Source organism: Diadema antillarum, unplaced genomic scaffold, assembly GCF_040938485.1.
Source record: "Diadema antillarum isolate AM-2024a unplaced genomic scaffold, OU_Dant_1.0 scf00000018, whole genome shotgun sequence".
Lineage (NCBI taxonomy): Eukaryota > Metazoa > Echinodermata > Echinoidea > Diadematoida > Diadematidae > Diadema > Diadema antillarum.
This window is the reverse complement of record NW_027270907.1, coordinates 2,150,550-2,166,941: the sequence shown is the minus strand read 5'-3', so window position 1 is coordinate 2,166,941 and position 16,392 is coordinate 2,150,550. Positions and strand designations below refer to the sequence as shown.

The 16,392-nt window shown below is 39.1% G+C and overlaps 2 protein-coding genes across 2 annotated transcripts in view; both read right to left on the bottom strand.

Annotated features, from left to right (window-relative positions):
- The window catches only part of LOC139728014 (RNA-binding protein 5-like), a 29,192-nt gene extending 26,713 nt beyond the window's left edge, over window positions 1-2,479 (bottom strand). Inside the window, exon 1 of the mRNA XM_071638983.1 lies at window positions 2,340-2,479. Coding sequence (XP_071495084.1) covers window positions 2,340-2,425 — 86 coding nt within the window. The 5' untranslated portion in view covers window positions 2,426-2,479. The remainder of the gene's footprint in view (window positions 1-2,339) is intronic.
- Window positions 2,480-7,602: 5,123 nt separating this feature from the next.
- On the bottom strand, window positions 7,603-16,328 carry LOC139727659 (large ribosomal subunit protein mL46-like). The gene is made up of 6 exons (XM_071638641.1): window positions 16,247-16,328; window positions 13,006-13,282; window positions 12,379-12,527; window positions 10,904-11,046; window positions 9,279-9,419; window positions 7,603-8,596 (listed from the first exon to the last, which is right to left on the bottom strand). Exons 1-6 carry the CDS (start codon window positions 16,326-16,328, stop codon window positions 8,438-8,440), a joined length of 951 nt encoding a protein of 316 aa, XP_071494742.1. The 3' UTR covers window positions 7,603-8,437.
- Between the last annotated feature and the right edge of the window lie 64 nt (window positions 16,329-16,392).

The following is a 16,392-nucleotide window of genomic DNA, read 5'->3' as shown; positions in this document are numbered from 1 at the left end:
AGATATCTGGCGTGCATAAGAGGAACCCAAATTTCATGGTTTATGGGGAACTTGACGCTTCTAAATGAAGTTAAGCCCTTGCAATGCCATATAATTATTATTATTATTATTATTATCATTATTATCATCATTACTGTTGTTGTTGTTGTTGTCACTATCTTCACAAGATATCTCTTGGAGATCAATATCACGTCAGATTCCATCATGGAACCTTAGACTTCTAATACTTTTCTCAGGATTCGCGCCATCCCCAGCAATAAATATTTTTGAAACACCCACAGGTACTGATAATGAATTCGTATTGGTGAAGATAGTGAAATCATATAAAAAACTGTGTAATATTTTGAAAGATATTTTTGAAATGAATAGTGCTTAAAACAAACTGCTGGTAACCTTTCTGTTCATGTGTTTGTGTTTTTATCTATGTGCATAATATGCTATGCGTATGTACTTGCAATGTTACTGTTATGAAAGGACGATCTGTTCGGCATGCTAAGTCGAAATTTCGCACTTATTCGTCGTGACCTTTGGTGTATTTTGTACCAGGTACTTAATCCACATTGCACAAAATATGGCAGTATCGAAACTTCCCTTTTTCAAAATTGAAATGTCTTCTGGTTTTTTGAAAGGAAAATTTATCGAGCGCATGTTAGTGCATGTGGCAAGAACGGTACATGCAATGGACCTTGCAATGCCTGTTTCAGTAAAATTGGCTGCCCGATCAGAGCCCGTGATCGTGAGGAGCTTTGCGGTTGCTCCCGCGGGAGTCGCTATGGGTGTTGTGTGATTTACGACTGCCCGCGGATGCCGCGTGCTAGCTCAGCGCTCTGTACTTACGATCGGCGAATTGAGGCGGCTAGGGCGCTCACTACTACAAAGGGAAAATTGTGAACGCAAAAAAATATTAAAACGCAAGATTTTTACAAGAAAACGAAAAAATTGACCGATTTCAACACTGTTCATGTCTATATTACATATCAATCTACGGATAATTGATCTCATTTCATGGCTTGGTGTACATCTGATTTTCGTATTTTGAGGAGAAAGTCCCGTAGCGTGCACGCAGACAATTCCCCATAGACGGCACTAGAAAGATAGCCGGGCCACTGATTGGCTGATTGCCCGGCCGTCCGCTTCACCGCACTGCATGGTGTGCAAGATTCACTACTCCGTGGAGCGGCGTGGGGTACACAATGCACTGCAATCAACATGCATGCTTGCCATCATGTTATGTAGCGGCCATGGCGGCGAGCTCAACTAAAGAGCACCCATCAGTACACAACGATAAACAAACCACACAATATGGCGACTAATTTGCATCGTGGTGTTGAGCTTCTTATGTGTGTCGCTCCACACCCGTACATGTCGCTACCATACAAATCACATCTATTGATACACACACACCAACGAACACATCAAACTACTTCACAAATTCATACCTTAAAATCATGTAAAAATATGACTTATCAAATTTCAAACACAACGATAGCTTCGCTGAATACATGGTTACATCGAAGGAGGAAAATGTTTTGCCAAAAATCAAAGACTTGATGTAAAAATGCCGAGTTTGGTATCGAACTGTCCGGCCAATCGCACTGGAAATTGTCGCACACATGCTATAACGTTGTGGGAAAATATGTAAATGACGGGGATAAAGAGCCAATGATGATGCAGCTTCGGTGTAGCTCCCGATTCATGAATGAAAAATGACGTCATGCTAATGCGAGCGAGGGCAGTAGCGAATCGCGCATGCGCGGCTTGCCTGTGCATATCTTCTACGTGGCGTGGCCATGGGACTTTCCCTGCGTCGCAGGGATTCGTGAATGTGAACACAGGGACAGAAGTGCCTGAATTTATGACATTAGGATCAATGTATGTTTTTTTTCTCTCTCTCTCTCTCATCAGTGTAACGTTAGGGCCTATGCAAATCTGTCCTCATGTTCATGGCCCCCACTGCACTGTGGGGGCGCTCCCACAGCACAGCACAGTGGAGCGACACTTCATGGACGCCAATGAAGAATATTTGGCCCAAACAACATTTTCTCTAGGCCTAGGGCCTATTATCATTATTTACTAATACTACAATAGGTCTACAGAAAGACACAATCTTGCACACATGTGTTAAGTCTAACGTGATACTGTTAGTTACACACAGATAAATTAGCCCGACCAGGCTAAATAATAAATCCAGACGCCATCGCGCCATGAGTGACGAGTGGGAAGCAAGGCGGCATCATATCGCGGCTCTTAGCCTCTTGTAGGCCTGCGCCTACAACCATCCAAAATGGTACGGCCCGTTACCGAACATTTTTAACATCATCTCTCAATCGAACACTAACCTTGATATTAGAGCAGCGTCGTCTTCAGTATCAAGAACATCCCGGCTCCGTATGCCGTACTGATGGTAGTCTTGATCTAGCGACATTTTGTGTCAATGGTCATTCAATTTCCACGACGTCTTTCACTATTCTAAGAGAAGAAAGTAAAAATGGCTGCCAGCTACCGACGTTTTGCCCAGTCGATGACGCAAGTGTTTTGGGAAAACGCCCTCTACTGATTGTGACAACTTTGCTGTTACTGCAATAATGTAACAGATCCTTTATTGTTAGAGGTGGAAATATGAAACAAAAAAAAAAAGAAAAGAAAAAAAAAACCGAAAAAAAAAACCCAGCCCCTCATACTCACTCACTCACTCACACAAATACACACGCAAAAAAAGGAAAATAGTAGTAGCAACCATAGCCCTACCACACCAATTAGATATACCAGTATAAACAAGCAATGTTGTTTCCTATAATTCTTTGTTTTCAGAATCTGCGAGGCTGACTTTCAAGGGCCATATGTTTCAAGAACAGGCATTACTGTAGGCATATTACGTCATAGTACGCACGCTAGTCTTTTACTAGAAATGTCGCAATGACGACTGGTACCGGTATGTCTCTGCCATAATACATGGTTCTCCTAATACTAGTAGGTCAATGGTAGGCCCTATCTACGCCTTGACAATGTGTGATGGCAGTTTCATAGAATTGCATTTGTCACAAATGTGTTGAATGTTCACATTCCTTGAACTAGGTTTCATTGGATGAATGGCTATATTGTCTAAGAGAGCAGGTAGGCCTACTGTAAAAGTGGATATTTTCGCATGACAAATTTTTCGCGCTCAGCCGTTTAAGAAGAGTGTTGCGCATTTTTAATTCATTAGTTGAAAAATTATATTCATTTCTGCTGTCAGTTTCCTTCTGTTTGCATTTGTCTTTAATTCCATGGAATCAACATATCAACTTCTGGACCATATGGAAAACAAAATATATTTCCACTTTTACATATTGACAGATTGCAATCTATTCATTTTACAGGTGTCAAGGAATGGAATTCTATTAATGTTGACCCATCTAGCTAACATTTTCTAGGTTTAAAGTTCTATACAAACAAAGTGTATTCAGACAGATGGTATCCATGACTGACTAGACTTCCTTTCTTCCTCTACCTTTCTTTTTCTAATCTCTTTTTCTCTGTTCACTTAGGATGCATGTGTGAGTGTGTGTGTATGTCTGTGTGCGTGCCTGCCAACAAATTAAGCAAAAGTATGTTTTTGTGTTTGATAACAGATGATTTAAGTACATATATGTGTTATTTCAATTTGGACTAATCTTCTGTATGTATTGGTCCGTGCCACAAGTGTTGGTTGATTGTACATATATATATATATATATATATATATATATATATATATATATATATATATATATATATATATTTTTTTTTTTTTTTTTTTTTTTTTAGGACTCCAGCCAAAAGCACACAATTGCTTCTTCCGTTAGGAGTCTTGGCATGTATTTGCTTCTTTGTGATGACCTGTAAGTTGTATATTGTTTTATATTTTGCCAAATAAATAAATAATGAATTAATGAATGGCCCAAAACTCTCTCTAGAGAATCTTTATTGCATAGTACATGTACACACTAAGCTTCAAGAAAATACCTGCATGCATTGCATAGATGTAAGGGAAATAGTGAAATTTTGAGCATTTGATTGTGACCTTTGACCTTAAACCATGAGCATGTACACCAAAAAAGTTGATCGGCTCGCCCACTAATACATACGTGTATATATGCCAAGTTGCATGATAGGATACCTCAAACAAATTTTTAGTTACACTGTCCACAAAATTGATTACAGTCGGACGATGGAGGGACGGACAGACAGACGGACAGATGGAAGGATGGACAACCCAAAAACATGTTTCCAGCGATACTTTGTGGCGGAGGCATAAAAATAGGTGAAAATCTTCATGTGTTACATCAATTAGAACTATGGATGTTTCTATGCAAGATCTTTACACCATATTTGGAGGTGCTCCAAATGGGAATACATTCACACACCTTAGTTATTGAAATCCACCCAACATGAGCAGTCTGCTCAGCTCACTCCCTCAGAAGCATTCTAGTCAGAATGCTGAATTATAACACACACAGATGCTACATCAAACCAAGCAAGACTGTAAGTGGATAGTTTTGCCTGACTAAATTTTTTTTTTTGCGCTCAGCCGCGTAAGAAAAGTTTCATGTGTTTTTAATTCCGCGGAATCAAGACATCAACTACTGGAACATATGACATGCAAAAATATTCATGTGCTTTTATTTTCGCGATAGCTTCTGGTTGCACAAAATGCACGAAAATTTCAAGACCGTGAAAATTTCCACTTTTACAGTATCTGGTAGTTTCATTATGAGAAATAAGTTCCACACATTTTCCATTTCGCATGTAGGGACCAATCACTGACTATCCAATCTTTATTGAACTTAACTTGTTACTATTGTACCTGTTAAGCAAGATACTTTCACATCATGAAATTTTCGTGAATTGGAGCCGACAGGTTTCTTTTCACAAGTTGCCACTGGCATTCAATGCATATAGTGTAAATAAGAACTTTTGCATGCATTCTAAGTTTGCAAATCTTGGCTCTCATGAAATTTGCAAAATCAAAAATGCATGCAAACATTTCTGGTTTTACAGTGAGCAAAAACACAAATACAATTGTATTGTGGGAACACATTTCCATCAGTCCAATCTGGAGACGATGTTTGAAATCTATCCTGCCACTGCTCCCAGGGACCTTGGCCTGTCCCTGGACCTCTTTGGGGCCAGCTGTACCATTTGAACAACCTTGAATCCCCTTTCTATGTGAATGCCTCCTTCCCAAAGTTTGTCCTGATCTGATCATAAGTTATAAAGAAGATACAGTGAAAGGGGTGAAGAGCTAACAGACAACCAACTTCTGTCATCAGAAGATGGCATCACTCAGCTTAGCCTCAGGCTCAGTTGAACCTTACGCACATGCACACACATCAACATGTATGACTTTACACAGCAAGATAATGTTTCTCTGTGTCCTTGCAAACAAAAATACAGTGTACATCAAAGATACTTTACAATATACAGTCATACCATACTCAGTAGGTTAGTTATTTTGTCATTCACTTAAAATATTTGAGTAGAGTGTATGATGACTATGTTAAACTCTATCCTGTTATTGAACACGCATATGAACAAATTTTAATCATTGTGCTGTCTGCCAATGCTTTTATGTTGTTGACACTCCTTGTTCGAGACAGAGTAAAGTGATAACAATGAATGTGCACTATCATATTGAGAGGTTATCTCAGAAATCTGAAGCCACATGCAAAGATGATGAAAAACAACACCAGTGACAAAATGCAATATCTAGTGGCTGTTGGTCACAAGTAACTAAATTGACCTGTATCTCCAAATTCAATGTCTATTGTCATAAATTCATCTTTGCATGTTCACTTCAAAAGGTCAGTCATCCTTCAGGCTGACCTAAATCAAGGTTTAGGATTGCATTGATTTATGTTTACAAGGAGGCGGACAAATTCTCAGTACACATAAGAAATTGGTATTTTGCAAGAAACAATGTCACTTTCTTTAAATGTATGTCACCGTTCGTTATTTGTTTTTGTTTTTGTTTGGTATGTCAATAGACTATTCATTGTTGAATGAGTCACACCACTGGCAAAAAACATACTGCATCTGGTTTAAATGTGATGGATAAGATACTGAAGTGTGAATTCTTGCTCTCCAGTTTTTAAGGCATAAGTTTTACTCTCAAGTGAGTTTAAACCCAACTAGAATTATCACTGAAGGTGATTAATACCCCCGCCCCTAGTGTTGCTTTATAGTATGTGATGTCATGAGGGCAATGACGTTAATACCAAGTTTGTGCATTTGTCAAATTGAAAACAGAATAATTTTAGTTTACTGTACAATTAAAGAGTTGATACTGAGTATAAAACTTACAGCAAATGGAAACATGCTTTCCCCTAGCATCACGACACTTAAAGACCATCATACACACCAAATTTGATCTTCATAGCTTGAATGGTTTATTTTGATACAAAAATGAGTGGTTACCATGGCAACACATTTTCCTTAATCTAACACATTGGTGTCTTGCAAAACTACACTTCTAGATCATGATACATACTAAATTTGACTTTAATTGCTTGAATGATGGAAAAGTTATTCGATCTGCAAGGTTTTGGTAAAATTGTGGTTACCATGGCAATGGTTTGTGTGACAAACACAAAAATTATGTTTTCCACATCTATACCTCAGGGCCATAATGCCTATCAAATTTGGTTTCAATTGCTTGAAAACTGTGGAAGAAGTTCACTCCACAGGATTAAAAAAAAATGTGGTTACCATGGCAACGCATTGTCCGATACAAATACAAAGGACATTTTGCAAAACTACACTTAAAGAGCATCATACACACCAAATTTCACCTTTATAGATTAAATGGTTCAATTTGATACAAAAATGAGTAGTTACCATGGCAACACATTTTTCTTATATTAATACATTGGTTTCTTGCATAACTACACCTCCCGATCATCATACATACTAAATTTGACCTTAATTGCTTGAATGATGTGGAAGTTATTCAATCCACAAGGTTTTGGTAAAATTATGGTTACCATGGCAACGCTTTGTCTGACAAACACAAAAATTATGTGTTCCACATCTATGCCTCAAGGCCATAACGCCTACCAAATTTGATTTCAATTGCTTCAAAACTGTGGAAGTTGTTCACTCCACAAGATTTCGAAGAAAACATGTGGTTACCATGGCAACGCTTTGTCAAGTACAAACACAAAGAGTGTCTTGCATAACTATACCTATAGATCATCATAGATACCAATTTTGAAATTGATTGCTGAAATACTATGAAGTTATTCAATCGACAAGGTTTTGGTAAAATTATGGTTACCATGGCAACGCATTGTCCGACAAACACAAAAATCATGTCTTGCACATCTATACCTCAATATCATCATTTACCCTAAGTTTCATTTAAATTGCTTCAAAACTGTAGGAGGAGTTCGCGACGCAAGATTTTGCAACAGACCGACCGACCGCCCGACCGCCCGCCCGACCGCCCGCCCGACCAACATCACGGTGATTCCTATATATCCCCTTCACACTATGTGTGGCAGGGGTATGATAATACCATAAAATTGAAAAAAAAAATCCTTCCCACAAATGGTGCATACACACTGGATAATGTTCACGTGGAAATTCAAGCAAACCCTGTTGCATAAAACCCTTACCGCTGGACTTACTGCTCCTCTCTAGCGGTAAGTCTTCAAATTAGCGGTAAATTTTATAATCCTTGATGCTGATTGGCTGTGACGCTTAATTTTGACGGTAGTCACCATTGAAATTCAATGGTAAGTTTTATGCAACGGGCCCCAGATGAGAAATACCCACAAACCCCTGAGTCTGGAATTTACATCAACGTATACAGTGGACCCCCATTATAACGAAGTCCTCGGGAACGGCAATTTTTTTTCATTGAAATTTCGTTATAACCAAACAAATAAACAATAAAGAACAAAGAGCAGATAAATTTGCGACCGTAATTTTTAATTTGTTGTAACTGGAATTTCGTTATAACCGTGTTTGTTATAACGGGAGTGCATTGTACAAATCTTATATACGCACATAGAGTGTGGGAACCTACAAAACCAGAGTGCTGCCATAACAGCCGTTATGAATCAACACCAATCAGATTATGACTCTTGTTGGAAAGTTACAGTTGGGTGCTATCTAAAGCATTCTTTTCATTTAAAAATTTGGTTTTCAGGTCCAAAAATTCCCTCTGCAGGGCTATACACATGCTCAAAACAGGATATGTTCAGACTAAGAAATCATCATAGCCATCACGTTTCAGAAAGAGTCTTGTTCCTCTCCATTGAGGCTATAGTCACTGATGCTATTCCATGGTCCGGTTCATGACAAGGTCAAATCCTGTACATCCTCATCACTGGTGCTGCAGTCTGAACCCTTCTTCAACATCAGTGCATGTAAGAACAAAGACCATCCAGCTGATCTTCCTCCAGCCTCCCTTGCATCACACTGGGAATATAAATTTCTTAACAGAGGCATGATATGTTGCCCCTAGGTACTGTTCAAGCTCGGAAGGAGTGACCCACACAAAGTCTTCAATCATTGTCTCATCTTCACTTGTGGAGAAATTGCCAGTCATGTACTGTGCCTTGAAGAAAAATACCTATGTAGTGAAGGAAGTGGATAAGAATGAATTATTGCCAAACACTGACATTTGAATATGCATATATATAAATCTGCATTGATATTTGTACTTTAAAATCATGGCATACAAAACAATTTGCTTTACCATTTTAACATGAGATATCTCACTAAAAAAGACATCAGAAGAATATCATGGTAATGAATGCAGATATATCAGCAAAATCTTCATGATCATAAAGAAATGTCTGTTCATAAAAAGATTACAGCAAGAATAATCTGGTGGACACCAGCACATGATAATAGGATTTGCCTGGATCTCTCTTTGATTTAATAAGAGCTACAAAACCTTGCAGTATGTTCAATGGCACACAACCATCAAAATTAAGTTTGGACAATGCATATGAAAGGAACTGTGCTTGCCACTGAGGAAGAACTACCCTATGTATTTAACACAGTATACAGACACCAGATACTTAACCGATGTATATGTATTACTTGCAAGAAGAAAAGAGAGTGACAAACTTCAATTTTTTTTTTTTTCATTACATGGGAGCAAAACAACTGTGACAAGCTTGATAAACACATGTAACCAAAGAGAAAAATATCATCTCAAATAACATCCCAATTCCACTTGTGTTTGAAAAATGTAAAAACACTACTTTCTTGAGACATATCTTGGAATGGAATGCTAATGTACATACCTTGATACCAGCACTGCCAGTCTCTTCTTGAACGGCCCTTGGGAAACGTTGCTTGAAGAAGCCTACTGGTGCATTGCCCATGAAATGAGCTTGCAGAGATCCACTTGCAGCTGAACAATTAGATAATACCCTTTGAGCAGCCTGATTTGATGCAATCAAAAGAAAAACACAAATTAGACAACAAGCCTTTGTTCATACCAGATAGTAGTTTTTAACCTGTTCCTCCCACCATTCTCCGAGCACCTTCTTCTTCTTCTTCTTCTTCTGATTAAGTCTGCCTCCTTCAATAGACTGAAGATTCTTGCAGACTGGAATGCCCCCAAACAAGATTCTTTTTACAGGTCGACAAAGAATGGGCAGGTTGGTAATCCACCTGTGCGAAAGCAGTCAAGCGTACATGTTACCCCCCTTTCCAAGGTCAACTACATGTGCCTTAAGAACAATGGAAATATTGATCAGGTGCGCAAGGTATGAATAGAGGGTGCACTGATGCACTCACAAACTCTTTAGTTTAACACAAAAGCCGTACCTGAATGGGGTCAGCAAAATCAAATATCTACTGAGCTTAACATTGATCGCTAGGTATGTACATCTTTATACAAGTTTTACAGCAAAACAAGCGCACACTACAATGGAGAAAAGACAAATAATACCGTGATACAAGCAGTTTTCATACAGAAAGAAAACAGATATCGATAGAAAAAACTCTTCTTTCCATTAAAGCCATTTTCTGGATAGCATAACACAAATGAACATGAATTTAGGCCATGAATGCAGGCACTCCTGTGTACATATCAGTTGATGCCACAAGAACCTTTGCTTCCAATACATCAGGCATAAATGCACAAAATAATGTTTGACTGCATCATGCCATCATGCTAACTGTAGTTCCTTCTATGCACATTTGTGTTTATCCTTACATGTCATATACTGAATACTGATTTCAACAATGACTGCATCTAGACAGCAATGCTGACATATGTGCACATTGTACCTGTTTAAGCCTGAGAAAAAAACTAAAACAGCTCTATACAATGCAATGCTACATTATAATGTGCACAGCATCAATCTTGCCAATGATTAATATGTGAGTGTGCTTCAGGAACAAGCGCACCAAAGGCATTGTGATCATGATTTATGTAAGTTCATGTGATTTAAAAACACATATGCCTTTGATTACATTCTTGAACTTGTCATACATGTAAACATTCGTATTCTCTGTGAAGTAGAATTTACAAAACATAAAACTAACCACAATTTTGATCATACAACACAAGTTGCATTGATAACTGCATACCATGATCAGACTGTATAAGCAGACCTAAATCTAATCAAACTTACTACTCTCATCACACTGTGAAGTGAGTAGTGATTCAATGAAATTACCATGACCCATAAGGGACTCTATCTTGATTAATCTATTAATTCAATGATTATGCCAGTAATTCATAATACCACTCTCTTGTTTTGAGATTCACTGGCGAATGACAGTGCAAATCAAAGTATGGTAATGAACTTTGAAAAAGGTTTACTACACTTGTAAACACCGCCTCATTTTACTTTGCCACATCTTGTCATGCAGAATGAAATATTAGTCCTATGGAAGAATAGATTTTCGAAAGTACCTCCTTCATGGTTTCTCCTTCTTCTCTCAGGCCATGGGGCAGCATCCATGTCCTATCATCTCCAACTCTACACTTCACAAGAAGCACCAGCTTATCTGTCAGTCTGCGATTCAAGGAACGTCTGTCATCACCTTCATCTGCAGCTGTAGGCATTAAAATATGACCATTCTACATGCTTTATTGGCAGATAAAACAAAAACAAAAACAAAAACAAAAACAAATCACTACACTGAATACTAGACAACAGAAACCATTGCATCTTGATGAAAAAAAGGCCCTTATATTACCTCTGCCAAGGGGTAGGTTGTTTTCTTTACCATTTGTTTGTCTGTGTGCAAAATAACTCAAAAAGGGAACAGATTTAGATGAAACTTGCAGGAAAGGTTGAGAATGACACAAGGAACATACGATTAAATTTTGGTAGTGATCCAGAAACTTTTATGGATTTTATGAAGGATTTTTGATATTTTGGTAGGTAGGGTCAATGAACTTGGGAGTTCAAACTGCGCATTTATGAGGTTTTCATAAGCGCACTAAAGTGCATGCTCTAGTTTCTGCTAGGACGAGGCATGATTTACGACGTAACAAAGGCTTCTATATTGGGAAATAGGGCAATTTTTCTGCATGCATATGGGTGGAAATCACTGATTACTATGAAAGAGTAGCTGCTTGGCAGAGTTCTGCACTCTCAGAGTGCTTTTCTAGTTTCAGCTTTGTTGATGATGACTGCTCATTAAACACTGGAAAAAATTTTCACCAACTGATGTCACAAAGTAGCAATGAGTCATCGAACCAGCTTCATTATATGGACAGATAGTTGTAAAGCAGTTGTTAATCAATGTGTCTTTGACTTCTACACTCTGTGAAATGAAATTCAAACATCTTTGACAATCAATGATGATCTGCAATGCCCACAGTCTATCCAAAGAAGAGTAAGATATTCTCAAGTGCAAACTTATGTGTTGAATACATTGAATATACTGGTGAAACTAGACACTACTAATGAAAAACTTTCATTATGAAACTGAACTATAAACAAAGTTAGTCAATACTTTACCATCCATCTTCATATGAGTATGCTTTGTCAACCTATCAATTGTCTAAAATTGAAGTTTACTAATATGAGGCACAGAATAATCTAAACTCCTGAACAAATCTGGATGACACTCAGAAACCCTGTTGCAAAAAGGACTCATTATGAGACTAACTTATCAGGTAACTTAAAGAAGAATCAGCAGCTACCGATAAGTAGTGATCACGATTTCTATTTGCTGCCTTTCTAGTTGCAACTATTCGTTTTATTACGTTCTTTTTAAAACTATTTCTCTGTTGGACATTTGCACAATTTTAATGTCCAATGAACACCTTATTGACTATTTGTTTAACATTTAGCTTTCATGAAATTGGGTTGCTCTGTGAGAAATTATTTTTCCCCTTTGAGCCACGATACTTGGTATTACAAAATCTTCTCAAACCTGTAATTCTTGAAGCAGCCTGGAACTTGGAAAGTTCTTCTGTGGCTATATCTTCCACGTCTAGGGCAGTCATCAAACCTCCTCCATCATCGCCCTCTACATCCTCATCGGCCTCCTGTTCACCAGCCTGCTTCTTCTCCATTCTCTTTCTGTGCCATTGTGAGAGAAAGACAAAACATTTACCATTCTACTCCTGTGTCCTTTATAGCTTCAAGTAACCGCAATGTTCAGAATGGGAGGGCAAATGCATATAGAAGTGAAACCTGGATAAAGCCCTGTAAACAACATGAATGACAAAATTCATCATGCTGTCACAGACAGTCATCTTGAAAGGAAATTGCTTAGCAATTCTTCAGAATTGCATTTATAAATTATTAGCTAATGAGGTTAATCTATATTACATATGTATCAAAGCAGCTTTCTTCAACCCCCTCCCCCTTTTTTTTAATGAGGGGGTGAAGGGGGATTGGAATTTCTACATAACATATGATGAGTAGGTTGGAATATTTGGCTGCATTCTCTCAATTCCCTTATGGTCCTGTGCAGATCTGTATGGAAGGGGAACATTGTTGGTGAATTGTTCTGACTTTATGACAATGTACTCAACAATGAGGGTAATCTCCATACCTGTCAGCTGTCACAGCTATCTCATGCAGGGATAATGCACTCCTCTCAAACTCCACTGCCTTGACCATGTCCAAGTAACTTTGTTCAACCTCACTCATCTCCTGACTGATGACTGGAAATCTCTCCAAGCAGACTGCACTGATCAGCCTCCATGGCTTGTCTGTTTTTGCACCACTGTCCTGTGATGAGGTTGCACTGTTGCACTGGTTCCTAAAACTGCTTGAATGGAAGCTGCATCTCTGTGAATGCCATACACATCTTCCTCCTCCTCTTGCTCCTAATATCAAGTAACAAACAAACAAAGAAACAAAGAAACAAAGCTCAAGATATGTAATTGGTTATTGACAACTCATCAATCTAGATAAGATTTTTGCAAAAATTAAACTGATGTATAGAGCCACATCTTTAATATCTGTGAGCAGTGTGCCCTTTGTGAGATCAATCAGGGTTTACATTTCTTTCCTTATCAGACAGCTGCACTTGCAAAAAATTTCAAAACTCACTTGGCCTTGATCCAAAGTGGTTTGTCTGAATCGATCCAAAGTGGTTTGCCTGGATGGTTTTCATTGAAAATGAGCTGATGATTACTGGTAAAGGACTGAAAATGTTTTGTTTTGTTTTGTTTTGTTTTTTTTTTTCTTCCAAATTCCTCTCAAATAATGTACTAGGTAAATTGTCATTCAGGTACAGTTAACATACCACCCATGGAAAAGTATTGTAATCCTTTGGAATCTCATATTCCTGTCAGATATTCTGTGTGGATACACTGCTGTTCTGCAGTCTACTGTGTATCCTACATACATAATTGTAGGATCTATATCTGAGGGGATACGACTATACGGAGTAAGCAAGAGTTACATATAAAAACTACTTGCAATTACATGTACAAGTGTATGGAACATTGCACGGGTATTCAAGTCTAGCGACTATGTAGACATCTTCCACCATTTAACACTGCGCTGATGATGATGCGAGAACTTGACAGTCCTGTGACTGGGGCTTCGTGGTTTAGAGCATTGTCCTGCATCAAGCGTGCAGCAAATACAGCGACAGTGTAGACTACTTCTTTTAATGATGTCAATGACACTGAAGACTAACCTATGCAATTCTGTCAAAAAATTGCCAACTTGGATGCCCCTCTTCGATTAGATCAATGAATCTGCCTAACTGGCATACTGTCGTGCAACGAGAAATGTTCGCATGCAGTTTAATTTCACAAATTTTGCGAGAGCAAAGATAAAATGCACCAAATAGTTCTTGCCTACCAAATAGTACTTTATATGCATTGAATGCCAGTGGCAATCTGTGACTTAGTGTGACAATTTCATGCCGAAAAAAAGGCCATTTGCTCTAATTCGCAAAATTATTGAAATGTGTACGAACATGCATATTACAATATGTAATATCTAATACATGTATCTGTATTGTCAAACCAAGTCCAAGTGAAAAATAAATTTCCTTTAATTGGACAATAACTTAATCAAATCAAATCAAATCAAATTCATCTGTATTCACCAGGTGAATACAGGTGAATACCATTGTACATGGTGAATGAATTAAATTTGTTAAAATGCCTGTATATAGTGTATGGAAAGATAATGTTTTCATTCTTCTATGAAAGTTAGAATAAGAAATCACACACAGCAACAACACTCAACAGCCTACTACACTGATAGTCTACCATAATTTTAAGTTGAACTTAAAATTTAAGGGCACATGGTGTTGGTGTTTCAGTCAAATGCATACGCGGGCGCATGGCGCAATTTTCCTATAGAGACCTACGCTATCGACTCCTCTTTAGCGCTTTGTGAGTCTGAAGAAGTTCGATCAACTGTAGTTAATAGTGGTCCCATCACAGTTCGGCTTATGATTCGGCTGAGGGAGATGTAGCCCGACCAGATGCTGTTAGTACGCTGTGCGTATACTGTCGCTACTTACAGCGCCTGGGCTGTGTATAGTTAAGGGGTACGGCACTTTTCAAACTTCTTTTGTGATGTCACAATAAGAAGCACGTCATAAGTTTATCATCATAAGCACACTTCCTGGCATCACTACACTACACTACAGACTGTGTGACGCGCAGAGAAGATAACGAAAGCAGTGACCAATGTTACCGCTTTTATACTCTTGATGACAGCTCAACTTCGGCAACCTTCGTAATCGTATCGTGCTATTGAACGGTGGGCATTATCGTGATATAGTCCTCACCATAGGCCCCAACACAGAGAGCGTGCACCCGCGGACTAGGGTTAGGGTATAGGGTTAGGTAACTGCGACAGCCGGCGTGTGGCGGCTGCGCCGTGCTCCCATAAAAGATCTTCATGTTGAACAAACGGGTGCCTTTGCGGCGCTATATTTCCTTAATTTTTCAACAGAAACTACTAGGAATACTTACATGGGTCGATGAAACCTAAATGACTATCATCGGCGACTGTTTGATGCATTTCATTGCTTGTGATGCACAAAATGATGTCTTATAAGCAGCTCACCGATGTTCACAGAATGCACAATCACTTGCACAAGCGCACAGAATACTTGAACTATAACATAAGCGAAACTGCGGGGAAGCCGCCAGGACCGCGCCTGGCGGCGCGGTCTCCGGGGCTAAGGCCAGGGTTAGGTAGGGTTGTATTTAGTACGGACACGCAGCAGTGGAGACTATATCACGATTACGGCAGTATCATCACAGCGCCCTCTCACCCACCGGACTAGAATCTATCATAGACTATGCATCTTCACTTCAGGCCTAGATACAATGTACAACTTTACAAGTGAAACACGCCCTGCTGCGGCTGCGCTGCAGTGCCAGTGCAGTGGGGCTATTTTATTTCTCAATTTTGCCTTTTTTTCTTTGACTTTGCCGCCTCATCATTTATCAAGTCCTCATTGCAGCAAATAAATGACCTGACAGGCGCTTGGCTAGGCCGTCCCAGATCTAAATTCCTAAAACGAGTTGTTGTTAAATAGGGAGATCCCAACATGCCCAAGGCAGCCCCCCACCGAGCCCGGGCGGGGCAAGGCAAGTGCACGCGCCGCCAGCCTGCCGGGCAGTCGAACAGCGTATGTACCGCACGGCTGCTAGATAGCTCCGTGTAGATGTCGTGCCACATCATTCACGTGCGCGCCGCCGTGGAGCTAGACTAGATCTATCATCTAATGGTTGTCAGAATGGATTGGCTAGTGCTACGGAACAGATGAGAAAGAATAGAATATGATTGAATGTGTTATCAAATCTACTTACTTGTTCCAAGCCGAGAAAAGCCAAATAATGTCGAGGTGAACTTTACTATGGAGCCAACCCTGATTCCCGGTAGCGCCATCATTGTCAGTCTGCAAGTAGCGAGCGCGTGTACACAGTACAGCGTAGCGTTATCACACGTGTGTGTC